This window comes from Topomyia yanbarensis, chromosome 3 (assembly GCF_030247195.1).
Source record: "Topomyia yanbarensis strain Yona2022 chromosome 3, ASM3024719v1, whole genome shotgun sequence".
In the NCBI taxonomy this organism is placed as follows: domain Eukaryota; kingdom Metazoa; phylum Arthropoda; class Insecta; order Diptera; family Culicidae; genus Topomyia; species Topomyia yanbarensis.
Genome location: NC_080672.1, coordinates 115,086,884 through 115,111,737, shown reverse-complemented (window position 1 = coordinate 115,111,737; position 24,854 = coordinate 115,086,884). Strand labels below are relative to the sequence as shown.

Genomic DNA, 24,854 nt, shown 5'->3' with positions numbered 1-24,854 from the left:
GATTCTATAATCAACCAAGGCTGTCTGACGATTCTAATGCAGAAGCTAATGATGTGACCATCAAAAATACGTCACACAACCTCAATTGACTCCCCTCGACACCAGTTTGGCCTTACCAAGCCGTAACACAGGTGGCTTTGTGAGAACTGTCGAATAGGAGTTGAGAACAGTTTGAAACATCTGATGTTGTTCCAAATGTATATGATCGAGACACTATGTCTTGGATCCGCCATCGAGCCTACCGTACATAACTAGACTCACTGTTCTCCGTTCACCCACTATTAATATTTTTGGGTTGAGGCAAAACTGGACTAGGCCTTCTGCCTGTTTCGGTGTCAAACCAAACGACATTTAAATGGCCTGCGTTAAGCCGAACCGAACTGTATTTTCTTGTATTTTCGTGCCAAAATTCACATAAAAGTACATAACTTAGCATTCACATAAAAGTTAAAGAACACTTACTTGCTTTCGTTAGCTATTTGAGTTCCCAAAAAATAATAGATATTGAAGTTCCTAGTGTTACATTGGATGCTATAGCGATTTTAGAGCATACACCTCAAAATGGCTCTTGCTTCTCTTTGGCTTAACACAGGCCAAATGCAAATCAAATTCATCCGGGAAAGTAATCATAGTACAAAAAGAGACTGCGATCTTCAGTTCAGTGCTTTTGTAGGTGGGTGTTTTTATTCAGTATTTCGTTGACATGTTTACATGTTACAATTCAGTAGAAACAGAATAGAGATGAATTCAACTAAAAACAACAGAGTCCTCGATATTTAATTTTTCGTGATTTACCGAAATAAACTATTTGCAAACATTGTAGTAGAGCTTCTTGAGCAGTGCTTACCTCGAAATTTGGGTACTGATTGTCATATTCATTTAGAAATTTGCAAAGCTGTGGAATTTTCTTTACGGCCTTTGCAATGTCGTCCCACTCTAACGTACCGAAATTCTTATGACCAGGTGAAAGTTTAAGTCTTTTTAAATGATAATATAGAGGATAATTGTTAATGCATGCTTCACATTGACACTTGAAGTTAAACCGTTGAAGGAGACCGATTTGCCGCTCGTATAATGTTTCAATGCAATGATGGTAGCTTAAAATCAAAGTTTTTGTCAGGTATGTTAATTGCTAGATAACACCAGACTTACCCATAATCGTCGTAAAGCTGACCGCCTTTTTTAATTGGTCGGTTGAGTATGGCTGCAACTTGTCCAGTTGGCAGTGTTAGTCGTGTCAAATTCGGAGCACAGGAATGATTCAACATACTTAGAATTGGGAACGAAGCACATCCCAATTTGGCCGACTGAAACGGGTCTTCTTCATTCGGGCAGTAATTGATGTACCCGGTTGAGTGCATGCTTACAGGAGAGGTTTGTGCATGACGAAAAATAAGTAAGCGAATGAGATTACGATGAGATTCATTACTTCCACAGAGACTGTTTAATGGGGTATTGCTCAACAGAGCACTGCTCATCACTATCGAGTAGATAGAGCGCTGAATGAGATCGCTGGGATAACGTATCTTTTGATTAGTAGCTAATCCGTGGATCGTACTATAGATATCCTTGGCATGTGCGTTACCCCAGTCCAGATCAAATGGATTTGAGGATGTTTCTCCAAGCATTTCAACGTGTTGCTGTAACTCCTCCAAATTATAATCGAATGTACTGATGGCCATTGTGGTGGTTCTGAGAGCCATCAGAATTACCTTTGTGAATAACGATTGCATATGCTTGATGACTGGGCACTCTATGCGATGGTAGCTTTCGTAGGCCCTTTGGAGGCAAATCTCTGAGCAAAACATTGTAATGGAACAATTGCTGCATGGTATCAAAGTAAGGAATTTGTCTTGCTGGCAGTAATCACAGTTGAGGTAACGAAGCTCTGCTTCTAGCAGCACAGAAAACGGTTTTTCAATTATAACCACATCTCCAGCTTTTAAATTTCGATTCGTCACTAAGTGTCGGCCAAAAAAATCATCCCGCTTGAATTCCAAACAATCCGAGATGTGAGGTATCTTTGGGTTCGGTTTATAGCACAGTTTTGGCTCGAACCGAACATTGCCGGGTTTACTTACGTGGTTATTGATTATCTCCAAACAGTCGTTTTTTCTTTTCAATAATTTTGGTAGCAGATGTACTGGGTATGGATTCTGTTGCGCCAATCGAATGTTCTCCAAACATTCATGGTACTCCTTCAGCTCAAAACAAATCGCTGAACGATTGGCATATGCAATGGCCAAGTTTTCAGATCCAACGTTAGACAAAGCAATACTCTCGTTGTAGTGCTCAATCGCTTTGATATATTTCTTGATTTTCGGACGAAAGCTCTCGTTACCAAGTTTACGAATTTCTATCGCTTTAGCTTCATTTTTGCAGTCTCCTGAAAAATAAATCTGTTGTAACAGACCTGAAGCATCCAGTAATTGTTGTACATAGGAGACAAGTTCGCTATCAGTGCGACACGCTTTCACATCAGTCGACACTATTTCTTCCCGGCCACTAAGCACTATTCTTCTCCACAATACACAATACAGTTCATATGCGTCAATCATACTTGAGGCTTTTGCTTGATATGCTGATGCAATTTTTAAATTCCCGCACGGAAGTATACAACCATGGATTTTTTTGAACTTTTGAACGGAAGTGCACCGAGCAAAATTTGCATTGAATTTCCATAAGAAAGACTTCCAGATATAAGGATTATATTAGCGCATTTCCCCAAAATTCCGCGCGCCTTTTCCCGATCGATTGAAAGAAACGGCCGCACCCCATGAAACGCCGCGCCTAGTCCATCTGTCATAATATCGTGATTTTGCATAGCGAAGGGCTGAATGATAACACGTGTTGTTCCAAAAAATAGCCCTGCGTTATGCAACGCTTTAGGCTGGTTGATTATACCAGTTGCAAGTGGTACCAAATTCACCACGATCAGTATAATTCAAAAATTCTTTTTAGATTACAGCGGATTACAGAATTGATAAAATTGGTTAAATGAGTTTTTTTATGTTGTTTTTTATAATAGCCCGCCTCTTACCCCCACGCCAAAAAGCTCACAACTCAGCGTACAAAAAAAAGGTCAGCACAACAAAACAAAGTTACGAATCGCGGAAACGCTGAGAACAAAAAAAAACAATACGAGACCGACAAAACACAAAATTTGACAAGAAGCTACGGCGAGTACCCAGCGGAAAAGAATCCTTTTAAGGGTCCCATCGTAGCTTTGCAGGAAGCTTATAATAATTTAATTTTTTTTTTTTTTTTCAATTATAGAGGTTTTAACCTTAAGGTCATTCGCCTCTTCGGGTTAGAAAAATCTCCTGTGAATTTTTTTTTTACCCAATGTGTGGGGTCGGGACTCGAACCCAGGTGCGCTGCGTACAAGGCAATCGATTTACCAACTACGCTACGCCCACCACCAATTTATTTATTACTTATTGCTAGAAAAAAATGCATTTATCAATTGTTTTTATTAAAAAAATGTTAACCAATTATAACTAAAGGAATAAGCTCGATTGGTGGTGAACGAAGTTTATATTAAAAATTCTCCTAATTTATTTTTTTTAAATTAGTTTCAATTTTGCTTGGAAACGAGTGCGACATGTTATTTGCTTTAAATCAATAGGAAGCTGGTTGAATAACTTAGGTCCGATGAAAGAAATGCGTCTTTGACCAAGGTTCGTGGATACTCTGGAGTATAATCAATGCTGTGAGCTCGAATGCCTGTGGTAAATTCTAGATTATAATGAGCAATAGTATTATGCAAAGCATTGTCGATGTATATTATTGTTTGGTAGTTTGTCAACCCAAGCAAAGGTAAAATGTTATGGGCATTATTATTGTGTAACACAATAGTAGGGTACATAATTGTTTTTTTATAAATAATTTTAAGACATCTGTTTTGAAGCGTTTGTAGCTTTTTCAGATTCGAAATACTGGCACGGCCCCACACAGATACAAGGTAGTTCAGCAATGAGTGGATGTGCGCATAATAAAATTTTAGAAGTACATGCTGGGGAACAAAAGAGCATACTTTACGCATAGCCCCACATAACGATGCAACTTTTCTCTCTATAGATGTTATATGCTCAATCCAGGAGAGTGTGGGGTCTAAGTGAAGTCCTAAATATTGGAAGCAGTTAGTTTCCTGAATTACAGACTGTCCCATTCTTGGATCTGGATGCACGCCTATAGCTCTTCTAGATGAACGAAACAGCATATATTTAGTTTTTGATAGGTTCAAGGATTAAAAGTTAAAATAATCAATCAAATTCTGTTTTAAAAACTGTCCTTGCGTTTAAACCAAAATGGGAGGCTTATTACTACCACTACATTACTTAATTTCAAGCGCAAATAGCAAATACAAGTGCTAGTTAAACCAAAAATTTACTGTCAACCTTACAGCGGCATTTAGGAAGCAGTTGGTGCGGCGTATAAATAGCGGACATTTCTAACCAAAAAATATGGTATTTCTATAGAAATAATGATTTTCATAAAACAGTCCAGTCTTATGAAATTCATTACAATTTTCGAATGAATGACATAGGTTTTTTATGGATATTATTGCATTTATATAAAAATTAGGACATGGCTAACATTTCCCGCATGTTTTAAATAACAAATCAACTGTCAAAATATACACATTGAGAGGAAATTTGGGACAAACAACCAAGTGTAGATTCCTTCAGAAATACTTTCATTGAAAGTTAAAATTTGTGTTTAATGAGTAACGGTCCATCTCTAGGTCCATCGGCATTTACCAGAAAAGTGCATTTAGACAGAAAAATTTACAGCTGAATGATAATTGTTACTTCTCAAATGATTTTAATATTCATAAATTCGCGTCAGACACTTATGATATGCACAAGTGATTACAAAGTTCATATCAACGATAATCGGATTCTTCCTGAATTTAAAAATCATAGCATCTATTTTAATCCACAAAATAATTTATTGAATAGCATAAAAACACTAATTTAAGATTTTATTTCAATTGGATTGCAAGTTTCAGGCTTTTCGCTTAGAAAAGTAGCAACTGATAAGTGCTGACTTAAAATTATTAGCTCCTGGTCTGCCAGAACTGAATTCATAAAATCCAATTATGAACTTTTCACAAAAGCGACGTTTATGAAAAATGAAATGAATAACATATCTCATACCAGTTTCATAGGAAAAATATAAAATTCTTAACCGCATATATTGGAGCGGGGTCATAAGACTGTCTCATGAAATACATAAGTTGGACTACCATGGAGTGCATGAATAAAAATAAATAAATTCATTAGCCTGCTTATTAGGCAATCCATTAGACGTTTGTTTGACAATTCAGCGACAGTGGGTTCTGTCAACAAGTCTACTCCTGCGAACAAAAAAACTCGTCCGACAAACAACTTTCGTTAGTCCGATTCGTTTGATGTTGGATCGAATCAACGATATTGTCGGACGTCGCACCCCTCGGAGTGACGTCAGAAAAAGTAAACAAGAAATAATCAGCTGATCAGAAACGTCTCATAGATTGCTTAATTACATTCTAAAGCGTTTAATGGAATCGTGTTAAAGGCTAGTGTACAGTTCGGGAAATTGATCACGGGATTTCGCACGGGATTTGCGTCGGGATTTAATCAGGGAAAATTTCCCACCGAGATCTCTCCAAACTGTCAAACCAAAAACTCAACTGGTTCTTAAAAATACAAACAGTATCAAACTTGCAGCGAATTGCAAACCTTATAAAAATATTTCCCCGAAGGAAACAATTTGTGTTGAATAGGGATCCTTAGGAGTGTGCGGGTTAAGGCATATTCAGATGCAGATTAGTACCGTGAGTTAATATCTCAGTCCTTTTTCAATTTTTTGGCCCGAAACTATTGAAAAATACATTTTTTAGTTTGTTTCCTTTTAGGACAATAACACATCCAAACCATAGCGACTTGCACGACTCTATAGGTTGCCTTATCAGATCTACCCTAGTTTGCAGATGAAACTTGGGATGGCAGCCTGCTGGCGGATTGAAAAAGTACCAGATCATGCTGTGTGGGGTGCTCTCCCGGTTAACAATGAGGCGAACGAGATATTTACAGATACGTCATTTAGTAGGACAACTGTCAGTTTGCTGGTTGAATTTAATTTGGTTTTTTTGAATTTAAAAATCATAAAAGAATAATTAAGGTTTAAGAATAATATGAGTGTACTCGTAAGGACACCCGCTATCAATACATATGAAAAACTGGCACAATTTTTCCAAATTGAAGATCCCTATTGTTCCCGGCCGGATTTCCGTGTGGAGAGTTTTTAAATCCCGTGATGTTTCCCGCGGTTGGGTTTACACTTCAGGAAAACTGTTATTTTTGTGTAGACTCATTTCCCGTCACGGGTATTGAAATCCCGAGCTCCACTTAAAATACACAGGGACCCAAATTCTGTGACACGTTTTCCGAACTGTAAACTACACGCAAAAATAAAACAAACCCACAGAATAAGTTCTTTTAACTTAAATTTAGGTATTTTTGAGTTGTGCGTCGCTTTCGCACTTATTAGTTTTGTCAAAAACAAAACGAGAGATTCGACTCAGTCGAGGTCTTCCGTGCAGTAAGGTATTTTTAAGTAGTTTGGGGTATACTCAAAATTAGGTTAATTCAACTTAAATTTAAGTAAATTAAACTCAAGGTTGAGTTATGATTTTTGCCGTAGTTAAATGGAAACTACACTGAGAAAAGAATTATAGTATCTACGACCAGACTTTTCTGGTTATTTCAACCATTCGCCAAAATAGTAGTACTGACCCTAAGATGGGCAAAGCCACACTTCTATATTGTATAAAATACTAGAAAAAATGACTACCGCTGAACTATGCTCTTGGTATTCATGACGTTTCGACTATAGGGATCTTCAATTTGGAAAAATTGTGCCAGTTTTTCATATGTATTGATAGCGGGTGTCCTTACGAGTACACTCATATTGTTCTTAAACCTTAATTATTCTTTTATGATTTTTAAATTCAAAAAAACCAAATTAAATTCAACCAGCAAACTGACAGTTGTCCTACTAAATGACGTATCTGTAAATATCTCGTTCGCCTCATTGTTAACCGGGAGAGCACCCCACACAGCATGATCTGGTACTTTTTCAATCCGCCAGCAGGCTGCCATCCCAAGTTTCATCTGCAAACTAGGGTAGATCTGATAAGGCAACCTATAGAGTCGTGCAAGTCGCTATGGTTTGGATGTGTTATTGTCCTAAAAGGAAACAAACTAAAAAATGTATTTTTCAATAGTTTCGGGCCAAAAAATTGAAAAAGGACTGAGATATTAACTCACGGTACTAATCTGCATCTGAATATGCCTTAACCCGCACACTCCTAAGGATCCCTATTGTCACTGCAACAATATTTAACATCTCAAAAATGGCCATGGAATGTCATAAAACACCTTGTATGGCGATTCAGACTATTCTATTGTCAGTTTTGAAATGGCAATTATTGTTGGAATGACCATTTAAAAGTAAAAATGAAAATTCGAACATCCTAGATATAATCAGTATCAATGTCATGAGTACTTTTCTTTTCATTGTCCTCTTTACAACATAATAATGTCACAAAGACAAACTATTTAGTGCTTATAAGAATGCAAATGTTAAAATAACTAAATACATTGTTTGCGTGAACGTGATTTCATCGGAAGCACCATTGGCGTATAGTGTTTTTCAGCCGACTATGCTTTGTACTACTATTGACTATGCATCTTGTCAATGGTTTTGTTCCCATTTTTGTATTCCTACATGACGCCACCATTACAATCAAAAGTTTCACACAAAAAGCTTTTAAATTATTCAATTTTCACGGATTTATTGGATCAATATTGCGTCAAGTAAGTAAATACTTCAGCATTTTCTTAATGGAAGAATATGGACGTCCTAAAATTATTTTTTCAATGTTTTCCGGATTTAGAGTGATGGCAGATAAAGAGAAGGCTGAGGGCTATAATTGCCTATTACATTGCAGATATTCAATACTCAATAATAAATGGATGGTACTTGGATACGTACACAATTTTACTTCTTGTTGGTTTGCTTTTGCGTGTTCGAAGTGAATGATTGGGCATTTAAATCTGCAGTTTACAATGCAGAAGCAAACGCTGAGCCTCCTCTAAACATTTATAAAATTGACAACATGTACCTGATTAAGTTAAAGAAGTAGGTACTATAAATAAGATACAACATTATAAACAAACCAAATATTATATAAGATATATATCAAGATTATAAAAAGAAAAAGCTCGAAATAAATTCAATTCCTATTTTTTTCAGAATTCGTTATAATTTTGTCCCTCGTATAACTGGTTATATTACCCTACGTCATTTTCAATTCAACCACAAATTCCATTTTGAAATAACCAATCAACAAATGTCAAAATCACACCGTTTTAGTTATTACAAACAGTCCCAGGTTAAGATGACTAGATTTCTTGTTATGTCAAGCATCCTACTTGCAATGGTGATTCACACAACGTCGAGTATTCAATTTTACTATGATAGTATGACTCTTCTGGGTTTGTTATTACAAACATTTTCAGCTAAATATTACTATGCATATTGTTACGCTGATCGTTGTACATACATTGGTTATACTTACAATGGAGTGTTCAATATTACTATTATCGTACTGATCTCATGTATAGTATACTTGAACATGCATATAGTTAAAGTCACCTAATGCTGTAGTCGGCTAATAATCACTATACTCGCAAAGTCGAATTTACCTCCTCATATAGTAAGTGTTACCACACTATTTTTCTTAGTGTACCTTCAACACGGTTTACCTAATTTTATGTTCCTGCACGATACAACGAGATTGATACTCAATATTAGGTAGTTTTTCTGGCGAACACCCAGCGACTGTGACACAATCCTCGCACGCAGCGATTGTTAAAAAATCGCTGCGATTTCGCAACAGCCGACGCGAAAAGTTCGCGTCAGTATGGGAGCGCACATCTGTCGCCATGAGCAGAGTTGCTAGCGACAAGTCGCTTCGCGAAATTTTCGCAGCCGCTGCGACAAAATCGCGTCAGTGTGGGGGAACCTTTAGGCTGCTTCATAGGGTAACCAACCAATTTTGGACCCCTAGAGGAAGTGAAATTACGTGAACGTCAAAAAATATTTGCTTGCCTATGTTTTTAATGCAATACATGCACGAGTCTGCTCCAAAATTACTGTTCTTGAAAGAAAACTGTCAATGGATGTTTTGTACATTGACATAAACTCGAAATTGCCAAATGAGTGTTCCAAGCATATTTTGGACACACTGAATATGACTGAATATATTTTGGAAACAGTGAAGTTCTTTCTACTAAACTGATCTACTGACTCGTTCTCTTTGCAGTATATTTAATGCATGAAAGTAGAACATAAGCAAATCAGTGACTGCCAATCAAAAATGATACATTAATCTTTATATGGAAGGCTTACTGCATGAAGTACTTTTTTTAGTTCTATCATTTTGAGAAATAGAAAAACTTTCGGAACAATTAGGTTACTGCAGACTTAACAAAGCAGCATTAAATGTTATGCAATAGAGTTAACAATAATATATTTCGTGTAACAATTCATCTGTAGCAGTATTATGGAGTAACATCCTCAATATTAATTTTTAATTCTTTTGTTTACGAGGTGGTTTCTTGTTATTCTAAGCTCAGTTTTTCTTTGTTTCTCTTCCTTTACTTTCCTTTTTTCTTCAGTTTTCGCCTTGTGGTATTCAACTGTTCGGTGCAATGTTAAAACAGCAGGACTACTTCGCTTGAATCGTGATGTTCCTGTTCGTGTGAGTGTTTGAGGCGATTCTAGGAATTCAGCAAGCACTCTCTTATTATCATTATTTAGCTGTGATATGTCTCTTAGATTTGTCAACATATAGCTCGTCGAATTCAACAAATTCGAACTACAAATTTTCTTCAACATGGATTTCAGAAGTCTCTTTGGTCGTATTATGGTCTTCAATGAAATGTTCCTCAATCGTTTGATTTTCGACATCCATTGGTTTGAACATTTTTAAATAATTTGACCAAAAAGAGCAGGCGACCTACCGTTACGAAATTTTTCACTTTTTGATTATTCTAATCCGATAAACAAATAGCTGTCAAGAAAGAAAATCGAGGGGTGTCCAAAACAAATTGATATCAATTTTTTAAGACATATTGTGGACACCATTTATTTAAGATTTTTTAGATAAAACATTTCGAAGCAACCTTTTCAAACACGTAACATGCATAATACCAAATCGCACAAACTAATTAAATCAATAAAAAATATTATAATTGTACATTTAAATCCAATTTGAAAATGTATCATTTCCACCGGTTCCTCTTGGCTATCGTTGAAACATGAAACCACAGAAAACAGACGTCCATCTTCAGCATTCAACTTGTGTAAAATCTCTAACGGTTTCGAAGGTAGTTTGGATATCTAAACCAGGTGCGCTACTGTCGTCATGTTTTTTTTGTGGCTGAGTGCGACAGAATTGACAGCGGTTATTTCTATACCCAGTCAAACTAGTCCGGAACCGATTCGGACATCCAGCATGAATTCCAGCTCAAATGCGTCAACCGATAGAGTCGGTATCGGTTGTTTTCTTTGAGCTAGATTCCATGCTGAATCCATCCAGGATTTCGAACCGGTTCCGGAATCGATTTGACGGATAGTTGGGATAGGTTGGTGTGGCGGCGCTAGTGTTTTTCGTATATTAATTCAAATGTTTACACACGTTTTTTAAATATTTTTGTTCGATCATGGATGTCTGTTCTCTGTGATGAAACGTTTTCGGTGATATTTTTGAAAACTGTGGATTCTGTTTAATTTTAAACAATTAGAGATGAACTAATGATATTGAACCTAATAGACAACCCAAGGAATGTAATTGCTGCATCAAACCAAACAAATTCAGAGAAACTTGGCAGTGTAGGAGGCAAATACATTAACAGGGTCCAAAATATGTAGGGGTCCAAATTAGGTTGGTTACTCTAAAGGTCCTAGTATAAAGGTACGCAAAGAGCGTGCAGAAAGTGAAACCGAAAAAAGTCTACCTATCGAGCAAAATTAGAATCCAACTTTGCTGCAGAGGTATCAGAGATGGATTCCAATTGTGCTCGATAGGTAGGCTTTTTTGACTTCACTCTTTGCGCAACTGTTCTCTATAGACTGTGGGTTACCCTAAAGAGTACTTGACAATCTGTAATTGTATTAGTATGTTCAACGGTTTGTTTTCCTCCACCTGTCATAGATGGAGGAAAACAAATCGAAAGTAAGTTTTCGGTCGGATTATTTTCATGATGCAATAGAACCAACTGGAATTGTACGTCCCCAGAATAAGTTTTACAGCGACATAAAGTATTTCAACACCATCATAAATACTTTACGAGAGCTAATTTAAATGTTTAAATTGGCTGACAGTTTTATATATGACAGCTGGAGGAAAACAAACCCCCAAGTAGTGTGAGTGAAATCATTTGCATAGCACTCTATATGCCGAGATTTATGAAATTCTTGGGTTTTTTCCTCAGTGTGCGAAAATTGACCTGCAGGGTCCCAGTCAAAAGGGAAAATTGCTGGCTAACGGGGGGCTATTTGCCAACTCGGATGCGCTAATTGCCCTTCAATTTGCCAGCAAATTTCTGGCAATTAGGGGGCTATTTCAAATGCAACATTTGGGCGATTTAAATCGCCCACGGAACGCGCCATTTAATCGCCCTTAATTGCCTAATATGAAAATTAAAAATAATGCTTATTTTCGGATTCATTATCTACTCACATATACTTACCGGTATACTAGGTAATCACCACCAAATTATAGGAATAATCAATGGTGAAATTGGTATTGCACTTCAAAACTTATCACAATCTGACGTTCATTAAGACTTTAGGTCAGAGATCTTGTTCTACTATACATACACACGATTCCATAATTTCCCACATTCGTTGGCTAAATGAAGTGCACTAGACGGTCATTGTTCCGAATCGCGGTTTTTCGAAAAGAGGGTTAATTTCTTTTGGAAATGGTTCTAATAAGCCTATTTTATAACAAGCAATGAAAAAAAATTCGGGGGGAAAGCTTTAAAGCAGTTTAAACTGGAAAAATAAGTTGTTCTCACTTACCTTACTAACAATGGCATTGCTCATGAGACAGTGACGTTAAGGGTGAAGGTAGTGTGATGCGGCTTTGCCGCATAGTCGGGTCCAATGATTCGAAGCGGCGCAAAGCTGCTGAGAAACCGACGGACGAGGTGGTTTTGATCTTGCTATCGAAGGGTGCAATCAAACCTGTAATCCACTCGTTTGCCCGGTATACTCAAACAAAGGGGCTATTCCTAGTTTAAGTCCGACTGAGCGGCAGCGAAGTCGGACAGCACTTGAATGAAGCGATGTGGCGTAGCGACATTCGGCACTAACATTTTATTTTTGTAAATAAATACTATCCTATTGTTACTAAATAAAATATTGTTAATGCCTAATGTGGCTACGCCACATCGCTTTTTGTCATGATGTCCGACTTCGCTTCCGCTTAGTCGGACTTAAACTAGGGAGAGCCCCTATGTTTGAGTATACCGGGCAAACGAGTGGATTACAGGTTTGATTGCACCCTTCGATAGCAAGATCAAAACCACCTCGTCCGTCGGTTTCTCAGCGGATTTGCGCCTCTTCGAATCCTTGGACTCGACTATGCGGCAAAGCCGTATCACACTACCTTCACCCTTAATGCCACTTTCTCATGAGCAATGCCATTGTTAGAAAGGTAAGTGGGAACAACTTATTTTTTCCAGTTTAAACTACTTTAAAGCTTTCCCCCCGAATTTTTTTCATTGCTTGTTATAAAATAGGCCATTTAGAACCATTTCCAAAAGAAATTACCCCTCTTTTCGAAAAAGCCGCGATTCGGAACAATAGGGATCTTTAGGGGTGTGCGGGTTAAGGCATTTTCTGATGCAGATTTGTACCGTGAGTTAATATCTCAAGCCTTTTCCAATTTTTTGGCCCGAAACTATTGAAAAAAACATTTTTTAGTTTGTTTCCTTTTTGGACAATAACACATCCAAACCCATGAGACTTGCACGACTCCATAAGTTGCCTTATCAGATCTACCATAGTTTGCAGATTAAACTTGGGATGGCAGACTGCTAGCGGATTGACAAAGTACCAGATCATGTTGTGTGGGGTGCTGTCCCGGTTAACAATAAGGCGAACGAGATATTAGCAGATACGTCATTTAGTAGGACAACTGTCAGTTTGCTGGTTGAATTTAATTTGATTTTTTTTAAATTTAAAAATCATTAAAGAATAATTAAAGTTTAAGAATGATATGAGTGTACTCGTAAGGGCACCCGCTACCAATACATATGAAAAACTGGCACAATTTTTCCAAATTAAAGTCAGGTAATTGACTATTGATGAATCTACACACTACGCGAATGGCGAAATGCACCTAATTTATGTGTTCATGCCTGAAAAATGCATTTAATTTTGTTTGTAGATTTCTCGCGTGGTGATTTTTGAAAACAACGTAACTGCAAATAAGAGTATCTGAAGACTTTCTTTTCAATAGGTCCAATCTACAAAAGAGAGCCTCTCTTTGTTTACTTTCTCTTCCGTGAATTACTCGGTCACCTTTCTGATTTCCCATCAACTGTTTTCATAATAAGATAGTAAAATCCATGGTTTCGAAACATACTGATAAATGTTTAAAAAGTTTTATGGTTCTGCAGTAATAATCGAAAGAGAATGCGAAAAAAGAGGGCTCTCATTTGCAGATTCGACCTAATGAAAAAAAGTCTTCTCTTAGTTTACTTTCACTTTTTTGATTACTACGGCCTTATTACAAAAGTTACTAATAATTTCACAGTACATTATATGATATTATCGAAAGATGTTAAAGAATGGGATATCCTATAAGAAATTCAGTTCAGTGTAAAAATAAAAGTGCAAACATAATTTTCTGCATTGTAATTTAAATAATGGAATGTAGTTGAATGAAACAGATTTATTAAAAAATAATAAAATAGTAAATGTTAAATTCACATATCCTTGTAATTTACGAAATATGAAGCCAGTGAAATATTAGGATAGACTGATTGATTTTCCGTGTTGGGACAATAAAATAAAAGGGAGCTGTTTCCAAAGATGGATCGAACCCGTACATCGTGATCACCAACATATCGTTTCCTGGATGCGTTGCTGTTGTGCCTACGATGGGTACAATATTTTCGTTACCTGTTGTATCAGAAACCACCTTCAAATCAGTTCCGGATGTAGCGGCTTGAAATGGTGTATCTTCTGCTGATTCCAATTCAGACAAACCTATTTCTGAAACCGGCATCTTAATAATGGATGGTTTGTTAATGTGCTGTGGTGTTCCCGGCTTTATAATATTTGACATAGTGTCTTCAAGACTAGGGGTATATAAAGTACAGGATTTTTTTGAATCTGTAGTCGAGCTTGAATTATCGTAATCTAATTTGGATCCTGTTTCTGGACTCATATCCGGATGAAACTCAACTGGTATGTAAAAGTCCTCGTCTGAGTCACTTTCTTGTGTGTTTGAAGAGTTTTGCAGTTGTTGATGAGGATTAAAGTAATCATAACTAACTGATGATTTTGGTGTACTTGATACTTGTGCACGTCGAATGTTACTGGTCGATGGATAAAACTGTTCTGACATAGCAATTTTTACGCAACCATTGGTCAGATTGCCGAGTGTTGCTTCATATAGCACATCATTTATCGCCTTTTCAGTGTATATACGCTGTTTTTCTTCCAGCATCAACAACTTTTCTCCCTAAACTTTTGCAATTGCGGGAGTTACTTCTTGTACCTGTACATCTTGCTCCAAGTACCTGCAGGCCTTAGCCAAGAGCTCGTTTTGTTTGCTGATTGGACCAACAACTCGTGTTTTTTACAGGCGGTGGAATTTCGGCAATGGACGTAGTCGAGTGCTTTGGAGATTTTGAGTTGGTCTGGGCTCCGGCATTATTGTTCTGATTTCGACACACGACTGCTTTTCGGTTTGCTTTAATATTAAATAGCTATATTGAAATGCTAATTATCGGAATCTAGGGTAATATACTTACTACGTCATCAGGTCGTTTTTCTGTTAATGTCGGTTGCTCGGTACTTCGAAGGAATTGTAGTGCCTCGAAAAGCCAAGATTCTGGTTGGTAGACATCGTCTACTCCAGCTCCCGATCGCTTGGACACAACAATTTTCTTCTATTCTTTCCGAAAATTCGTCCTTAAAGAATTTATTTTTTTCGTCACATCCGCTCGAGTAGCTTCCGGTTTTAATACCTTATAAGGAATCAGCAGTGTATCCAGTGCCTTATTTCTTGCCGCTTTGTTCTGATACCTTTCATTACTGCTGTTCCATAGAACCGGAAGATTCATAAACCTCGACAAATGTGCGAAGACCTTCCTCCTTCGAAACGGTTTTCGAAACCAACAACTCATCATCACTTTCAATGCCATTTTCGAAATCCATAGTTTTTATTTTGTATCAGCACGGGTAGAAATAAAGCACGTTAATAGAAAATCCGACACGAAGCCATTTTATAATTCAAAATAATTAGCGCTAAAAAGTTCATTACACACACACTAGCAACCAATTATCACACTCACATTCACACAAAAAAGAGTATGAAGCCTTCCCCTCGTGAAGGGGATATATTGACGGAAAAATCAAAACTTTTTTTAATTTTCGCCAATATTTACTTCAATATTTTCAACCAGCCCTCACACCTTCAATATATTGATCAATAAATTCAATATTGATCAATATTTCTGCTCGTGTAGGGTCCGCTTCAGATCGTTCCGTGGTTTTCGAGACTTTGTTTCTTTGTTAAATTTCCTATAAAAGCCACATAACGATTTTTTTTAGGAAGCAATGGGCGGCTCCTGGAGGAATTATTTTGTGAAAATTAATTTTCCCATGCAAAATCCCATGTAAACTTTAAACAGTGGGCGCAAAAATATAGTTTCAGGGATCGAGCTAAGAATTTGCACAGTTGTTCTAGAACCCAAATGGCACTTAAAAAGTTGCTCGGAGCTGGAATCTAATTTTTGTCCCACGCTAGTGTGCAGAGCTTTATGGTTACACCTACTACCGCGCACCCGGTTTCCCATGAGCGTTTTGGCGGCTCAGAGGCTGTCTGTGTTGCTCAGGGATACATTGCTCCTATACACATCCATGCCTACAGCATACATACGGGCTTACATTCATACATATAACCATACTATTTGGCACAAGTTTAGAGAGTGTAACGTTGTGTCATCTAGTCTGTCATCCTATGGAAAATCATCCTACTATCGCCTTGAGACCAACGTCATATTGGCAAATTCGCATTGAATCCGCTTCTGTCTCTTCCTAATCTCCTTTTTGTTTACTAGGTCCGAAGCGGATCAATCGACTATTAATTGAAACGGTAAACATACTAGCAGTATTAGTCCTTACTCGCGAATACTTTACCTACAACTGTGCTGTTTTATCTCTATCTTATAACATAATCCGATTATCCTAGTATTCATTACATTATGGACCTGGCAAACCCTCAATTTTTTTCTATTATTACTATCCTGAGTAGCTAAACCAGTGAAGGTATTTTAGGATTTCGCAAAAAGAATCTCTGCCCATAAAGGGCATAAGAAATATTTATACACTATTCCCCATAAAGTTTGCTCGAACCGAATGTCCGCCTGGTTCGACTCGAATAGACCACACCGACCCGAAAGGGTTGCTTATCATTTCTGAGAGCCGGTGTGCTTGGTCGAGTTTAATAATCATAACAAGTCCTGAATAATTAACTATCTCTTAGGTGTCAGTCCTGCACTCCTTTCCTGAGCTAGCCTCATACCCACGATCAAAAGAGTCTACAACTAGTAGGACCCACATGTCCCCCACCCAAGCGAATTGATCAACTTACAAGTAGGAGCACATATCTACCAACCAGCCAAGAAGACTTCCGAATCAATGAGAATGGACCATGCCAGGCCACAGGCCCAGCGCCATCTCGTATAGTTCCTGAAATTAAGAATTTTGTTAGTGCTACTTAAAGATTTCATTTCAAAGGTAGTTTCATTCTGTCATGTTAGACTCGCTTGCCGCTGCTCATCTCTTCCGGCATTTCGACGCCGTCGGTGGATCGTATCATAGGATCTCTATCGGATCCTCAATTTCCGTCGGAACTCGTATGTCAGACGCTCAAGAAGTTCTACTGGCTCCAATATCAACTATCTGAAGCGAAAAAGACATTATTTACCAAATTAAATATAAGTCCCTAATCTTATAATTAACTAAGGCTGTCTGTCGATTCTAGTGCAGAAACGCTAATGATGTGACCATCAAGAACACGTCAGACAACCTCAATTGACCCCCTTCGACACCAGTTTGGCCTTACCAAGCCGTAATGCGGCGTGAAAACTGCCGAATAGGAGTTGAGAACAGCTTGAAGCAACATCTGATGCTGCTCCAAATGTATGTGATCTCAAGACCGACTTGGATAGTTCCATCCAGCCTAGTTTGCATGCCTTACATAACTAGACTCACTGTTCTCCATTCACCTACAAATAGCATTGTTTCGTGTTCTATTTGTCATTGTCATTTCTCAGCCCACACCATGGCAGACGTTTATACACCCATCTAGACTCTGTCAAGATGAGGACCTACAAAGCCTAACTGTTCGTATGTGCTAGTCCGTATAGCACACCAGTTTCTTCCACAAGCAGGCGCCGGCTGTTAACCAGTCCCACAAGTTTCAGATACATTACATAGAGGATAGTCGAAGGCAGAAAATGAAGAGATAGAGATTTTGTTTTGCTGAAACGAGACAAGAAAGGCAAAACAATTGTTATTAGTATCGTAGTTATAATAAATACGTAGACGATTTCTCATGTGTTGTTTGTTTCCTTGTTCGTAGTCCTCCTTCCTGGTTCCTGATCTGTTTGGACTATTGGCTTTCCGTTTCCTTGGCCGTCACGTTCTCTTGCACCGAGTTGCATATATTGTAGCAAGAGAAATAAATGAAAAGACAAAAAAATGAAAATAAATGCGAAATGCTCTCCTTCCAGACCACGAACATAACCCTTACTTTCCCCTTTGCTTATCATTTTGGTACCATTTTGGGAACAGGGTTGCCACATTGAAATCTGTATTTTTTCGTGAAAAAATCTGGAAATCTGCATCGCGGGAGAAAAATTCGGTATCGAAAATCTGTATTCGAAAATTAACTAGAAGCTTCCCAAAAAAAATATTTTGACAATGAAAAATTAGTTAATCTTTGTCTGAAAAACAATTGATATCAAAATTTGGCACTTTTGTTCCATGGCTTAGTAGTTTCTTAAGATCTGAACTGTATAGGGTGCCTTTTAATTGTTATCCGAAATTCTGATAGGCTGGGTACTACATATCTACACTGAAAATCTGTATTTTAGCCAAAAATCTGTAGTCTGTACATACAGAATCTTGGTCGTAAATTATCGAGATTCGTAAATTGGTCGTAAATTCTGTAAAATACAGAATAATCTGTATATGTTGTAACCCTGCCCGGGAAGCACTTGGCCTTGTACCCACTGCTCTTCCATCATTCTCGTGGTTTTATCCATTTATCACTGGCGTCACATGTGATATTTGAATACGGAATATGATTTTCTGAACGGACAATCAAATGAAAGAAGATTGCCAGGTAATTAGTACACTTTCTGCACCAGGTTTCATATCGCATTTGTAGATACACATATTAAGTGTATCTACTATACGATATGATGGCCGGAAGGATAGATAAGCAACCCAAGCTCCCCATATACCATTCTTTCGTGTTCTAGTAATAAAAAACAATATGTTTCCTTCTCGTCTTATCCATATCATTATGTAACCGTTGTATTGTTCACAAATGTTTTCAGCATGACAAATACATCTCAAGTCGTACTTCGCCTCAATCGATTTTCGCTTAATTTTTGTCCCTATCTTAAATCCATGCCCATTTTCAATGTTTTGTTAATAAGTATAATAGTACTACAATCGGTAATTAACATTTTTTAAGAAATAAGAACGCTATCTTGCGGCAAGCTAAAACGCACACACCAAGAGAATTGCTGGGAATGAAAATAATATGACAGGTTATTTATCGAAATATATGACATATGCAATCGTAAAGTTATCCCAATAGTTTTCCATCGAGATACTTGCTGTATAAGAAATGAGGCAAAAATTAAAACAACACATAACGAATAAATTATGATTCTTAGACTTCTAGAATTTAAATATGATCCAGTATGTTCACATTATATCGTTATTAACCAGAATTGGTTCTCATAAAAATCATTTATCGGTTAGAAGAAAAAGCTAGCAGTTGTTCTCTACAGAGTACACTCAAGTTTTTTTTTACGCGGTTTTTTTTTGCGCGGTATTTTTTTACGCGGTTTTTTTTTACGCGGATTTTGAAATTTACGCGGTTTTCATTTACGCGGATTTTGAAATTTACGCGGTTTTCATTTACGCGGTTTTTGAAATTTACGCGGTTTTCATTTACGCGGTTTTTGAAATTTACGCGGTTTTCATTTACGCGGATTTTGGAATTTACGCGGTATCCATCAATGAGGTTCCCTTTATCGCGGATTCTTAAATTTAAGTGGTCTTCATTTACGCGGATTTTGAAATTTACGCGGTTTTCATTTACGCGGATTTTGAAATTTACGCGGTTTTCATTTACGCGGATTTTGAAATTTACGCGGTTTTCATTTACGCGGATTTTGAAATTTACGCGGTTTTCATTTACGCGGATTTTGAAATTTACGCGGTTTTCATTTACGCGGATTTTGAAATTTACGCGGTTTTCATTTACGCGGTTTTCATTTACGCGGCTCGTATCCCCCGCGTAAAAAAAAACCTGAGTGTATTAGATTTCTCTCATCTCGACTTGACAGAACAACTGTTAAATTTACCTTTCGATCTTGGGTGGTAACATAATATAATTCTGTTTTTGTGTAGCCTTTCAAAGTTTATCAATGTTACCATTAAATTGTTCGAGTTGTTAAATTTTTGTATTCATCCGTTCATTCTTCGCCGTTTACTCGATCGCCGCTAGCTTTTTTTTTATCTCGTACGTACGTTTACAGGCATAACTGGTTTCTAACAATCTAGAAAATTAGCAGCCATCAATAGCTCTAGGGCGATCTCCGGTGCGATTGGGAACTCGGGAATTTCTGTCGAACTGTTTGTGTAGCGTACCTTGTACGTGAAGTACATGCAAACTTTTTCTAGGACGTGCGATCTGGAAGAAGTGAACAGATGGTAAGCGGTTACTAGGCATATTAGTAGAAAGATTTTTAGGATTTGTTACATATTCCCAGTAAACCGTGAACTCCACATCGCATGTGACAGATTTCCGGGAAGTTACGATTTTTTTTATATTTAAACCTTAAAAAGCTTCTAATTCAAACCAATTATTTAAAAAAAAATTAAAATCCATCTACTTCAAAACGTATATGCTAAGAGGTTGTCGATAAATATTCAAAAATGATTAACCATTATTACAAATCCTGCATTCTATGTAGAATCATTTTCTAATTCGCAAAGAAAAAAAAGTTGTTTATCTTCTCTACATACACGTCAATGAAACGTGCCGAAATATAGACGACTAAGCAATTGGCCGCCAGTCATCAATCAGAATCCAAAGTTCATGTTTGATCAGCCGTGTTGAACGAGTCAGCAAGTGAAACGAAAAAAAAACAAAGCGCCCGGCGTAATCTCATCGCAGGCTGGCTGGCGATAAGCGCCTTACAAACGGGATGAACTTCAATTATGTAATCTAGTAGGCTCATCCCGTTAGAATGGGTTACGAATGCTTAATGTCCACTTACGGAATTTCTCTAAAGTTGACCTCGTTCGCTTCGTTTTCGGCAAACTGACCCGGCCCGGAAAGCATAGCCTTAATTGTTCCCGATGTGAGTGCGTGTTCTCGCTTCACGATGAATTCGTGTCCATCCGATGAGATCAGTTTTACGTACATAGCGTCCGGTCCCTCACAACCACCGTACACACGTTCCGAACCAGTGCGTTCCTCCATTGTATAATTACTGGGGCTGGACAATGGCACGCGAATGTGAAAAAAATCATATTAATGTTTTGAGGCCTTGATTTAGTCGAATCAAGGTAGGCACAGGCGAATGATGACTATACATTTCTCGTAGTTTAGACTAATTTCTACTTTTGAATATTATAGAACACGTACCTTATTAATCTACCCTCAAACCGCTGCAATACAACTATTTCCTGATTACACTTATACCGCAATATATAGGGCAGTGATATACGATTAAAATAGATTTTTCGTCTGGAAATTTATGAAAACACACGCACTGTAAAGACAAAAGTGACAAAAGGTAATTTTTCTCGGCAACTCTTAGCGCATTCTGTTGAAGGTGAATACAAATGCTAGCTTTGATAGTGTGAAATTTTCTTTATTGCATTTAACAAATTCTGTCGGTTTTTTTTAATATGAAGATATATTACTACCAAAAATTTGAAATAATTTGTAGTATATTAAATAATTAAATATTTAATAATGCTGCGATAAACTCGTTCAACTTGAATTTTAAATGCTATGAGAGTATTTTTGCGGTCTGAAGACAACCCTAGGAGAAGTTAACCTGTCGATGTCAAGTGTCCTTTTCCTTTGACAAACAAAGACAAGTTCATTCTGAAACATTTCACCGAGGGGCAAATGCTGCTGACACAAAACGAAACTCGTCGAATCCTAAGGGGTCGAATCCAGTAGTAAAACGGCCGCACTAATTTTTTTTTCATTCGTCGAAATTACAAATAACAAAATCATCCGAAGCATGCAAGATCCATATACTGATTGCTGGAAGTCTCCTGAACAATTACATCGAGGCGGCACCGGTGGTTGACTGGTAAGCGTGACCGCCATTCACTCAGATGGTCTGAGTTCAATCCCAGTCGAGGCCGTTGAGATGTTTCTGAGATGAAAAAAACTATGGTCACTTTGGAACGGAAGTAAAGTAGTTAGTCGCCGGCCCATAAATTGATTGGTCGATATCTAGTAAAGATAGTAGTAACCTCTCGGGCGTCGGTGTTTGGCCTCGTAACGAAAATATGCCAACGACACTAGAACACGAAGATAAAGAATGAGGTGGCAAGTTGCTACTGACTGCTGTTATTTAAAATGACAGTTATTTTTCTTACGTAGGTACATTGAAAACTTCACTTGAATGTCAGTTATTACTGGTTCAATTTAAGTACCCAACAAATGTTTTTACATTTTTATTGCGCTTGATTTGACAATCTGCCACCTTGGTGATCTGATCTCAGTCTCTTTAAAGCACGGAAATTAATACCGTTTTCGATACCAGTGCACCGGTGTAGTGGAGTGCACTGGCTTTGCACTTTTGAGCAGAAGTGTCAACGCACTTCTGCTCGAAAGTGCATGGAAGGTGCAAAACCAGGGCACTCCACTACACCGATGCACATCAATCGAAAAGCCCATAATTAAAGCTCAGTAATCAGGCAGATTTTGCATATTCCAACTGGTGTACCTTGTTGCTAGTGAAGTAAGTGGGAGTGAGTAAGTGAAACTTTGCGGCAAGTAAAAGAAATGGAAACTCATGAACCCTCAATCTCCCGAAAGTCATGTTAACCGTTATGTGTCCGACAGGGTATCGGGTATCCTCAGATTTCAATCCATGAAATTCCATTGTTCGTAGTATGTGACATCGACGATTTTCCTATTTCGCTTTTAAATTTGACAACTGTAAAAATAATCCCGCCTTCCATTTATGATTTGGCTAGCAGGGAGGTCACTGTTAGAGCTTCGGTTAAAAAAATCATTTGACATGGTTGCAAGAATCAATGACTTTTTTCAGAATTCTCTTCAAGCTGTCAGGTCAGTTTGTATGTGGCTGTATGCTGCGAAGTCCGTTACAAAAGAAACCGAAAATTTGGGAAAGGAATTGTACCGCCAAGAATTTTTTTAGTTACATAAGCGTCAGTATTCGCACGCCGACATACGCCGGCGCGCCGCCGCCGATTGGGTCCAACGGCGTGACGCCGCCAACGCCGCCGGCCAAAAATGTCGCTTACGCCGCCGCCGATTAAAAACACATCGGCGCACATGGCTAGTATCATTTCTATCATTATTGAAATACATGCGTTTTGATAGCTCGCAGTTTTCGGTAGCAGTTTGATCACTCGCACTTTGAAAGTGCAGAGTCCAGGTTGGTGGGAAGTCCGATCAAACCCTCAGAATCCGAATCAGAATTTGATTCGGAATCCTGAATGGAGTCAGTATGGATTCCAACTCAACCATAAACCAATTCTGAAACCGATTGAGTCGAAATCGGTTGTTGCATTTGAGTTGGAATCTATAATGACTCCATTCAGAAATCCGAACCGGTTCCGTAATGAGTTCAACTGGGTAGCAGCACTGCTAATATAGTTCGTCTAACCAACACTGAAAAATAAAACATCCCAAAGAATAAGTTATTTTAACTCAAATTTGGGTCGCTTTAGCACACTAACGGCCAATTTCTTCATTGAATGAAAACCGGTTTTCGCTGAAAACCAGTTTTCGGGTTGCTGGTGAAGAAATTGGCCGTAATAAGTGTTGTCAAAACAACGAGAAATTCGACTCAGTCGAGGTCTTCCGTGGAATAAAGTACTTTTGAGTTGTTGGAGGTATACTCAAAACCTGGGACGGGACATGCGAAGACGGTCTTCTTTTTCCCTCCCGATGTTGATGTTATTTTGCTGGGAAAAATCCACTTGCAAAATAATTTCAAGCAAATGTCGATGATAGTGCTGTGCCGATGCGGCATAGATTTCTGCCGATAAGGTACATATATGTGCCGAAAATAATAGAGCTCAAACATGACATGAATTATGTTATCGTTTGTCTGAGCTGTGTAAAACAACATTAACCATAACAACAGATAACAGACATTTAGGCTAGAACAAATTTTTTTCAAAAACCTGTGTAAACTTTCAAATTGATAAACGTTGGAAATCCGTGTTTCACTATTGCCATCTGCGCAACTGTTTGCTATACGTGTTTGACAGCTGCACTCTAACTGCATTGTATCGATCACTGCGCCATCTACAAACGTTTGCCAAACGTGTTTCAGACGTCTGATTTATTCGGAATCTCAGTAGCGGGTATTTACACACGATTCGCATCGAGCCTAAACGTCTGTTATCTGTGCAATAACTGTTGAGCAGAATAATAAAATTGCACTGCCGTTGTTGCATTTTGCATATTTGTTTCTGTGCATGTACATGCATCTAAGTAATATGTAAAATATAGTTTCTACAAACACCGTGTATATATATACCCACTGACACTGTCTATTACAAGAAAATGAAAATCATGAAGAAAGGTTCGGTTCGCAATGACAGGCCATTGCCGGTTCGCGGTGACAGTTAATTAATTTCACTTTGCACGTCCCGTCCCAGCTGAAAACTAGGTAATTCAACTTAATTTTAAGTATATTTAACTAAAGGATGAGTATAACAGACCTATCAATGAGTTGTGATTTTAACTTATTGCACGATACCCCGAGATCGAGCCAAGAGAACTCGATTTTAGGTAGTAGGTAGAGAAACAGACAAATAAGAAGCAAGTTGTTTCATAATTTTAAATTCGCAAAAAAATTTCAAGTGAAGCATTCGACGAGTATTAATTCGTTCAGACAGCACTATGTACTTGACGATTTGACGTTGAAATTATTGTATTGTTTTGAAATATTTCCAGAGGTTGCAATGTCATTGCAGGCAGAGCTGCCATTTATAGAAATTTATCTACATGACACAGATTT

At 37.8% G+C, this 24,854-nt stretch overlaps 2 protein-coding genes across 4 annotated transcripts; both read right to left on the bottom strand.

Moving 5' to 3' along the window:
- Nucleotides 1-678: 678 nt before the first annotated feature.
- Nucleotides 679-2,559, bottom strand: LOC131693005 (SET and MYND domain-containing protein 4-like). 2 transcript variants are annotated; one of them, XM_058980442.1, is made up of 3 exons: nucleotides 1,153-1,925; nucleotides 848-1,097; nucleotides 680-751 (listed from the first exon to the last, which is right to left on the bottom strand). In XM_058980442.1, the coding sequence occupies exons 1-3, from the start codon at nucleotides 1,806-1,808 to the stop codon at nucleotides 722-724; spliced, it is 936 nt and encodes a 311-aa protein (XP_058836425.1). In that variant the 5' UTR covers nucleotides 1,809-1,925; the 3' UTR covers nucleotides 680-721. The 2 variants fall into 2 exon arrangements, with proteins under 2 accessions (XP_058836424.1, XP_058836425.1); XM_058980441.1 differs by having other exon boundaries at nucleotides 679-1,097; nucleotides 1,153-2,559.
- Nucleotides 2,560-18,865: 16,306 nt separating this feature from the next.
- LOC131691013 (elongin-C) lies at nucleotides 18,866-21,438 on the bottom strand. 2 transcript variants are annotated; one of them, XR_009305673.1, is made up of 4 exons: nucleotides 21,257-21,438; nucleotides 20,886-21,107; nucleotides 19,968-20,296; nucleotides 18,866-19,118 (listed from the first exon to the last, which is right to left on the bottom strand). XR_009305673.1 is itself a non-coding variant. In XM_058977138.1 (3 exons), exons 2-3 carry the CDS (start codon nucleotides 21,089-21,091, stop codon nucleotides 20,155-20,157), a joined length of 348 nt encoding a protein of 115 aa, XP_058833121.1. In that variant the 5' UTR covers nucleotides 21,092-21,107; nucleotides 21,257-21,438; the 3' UTR covers nucleotides 18,866-20,154. The 2 variants fall into 2 exon arrangements, 1 of the variants encoding a protein (XP_058833121.1); XM_058977138.1 differs by having other exon boundaries at nucleotides 18,866-20,296.
- Nucleotides 21,439-24,854: the final 3,416 nt, after the last annotated feature.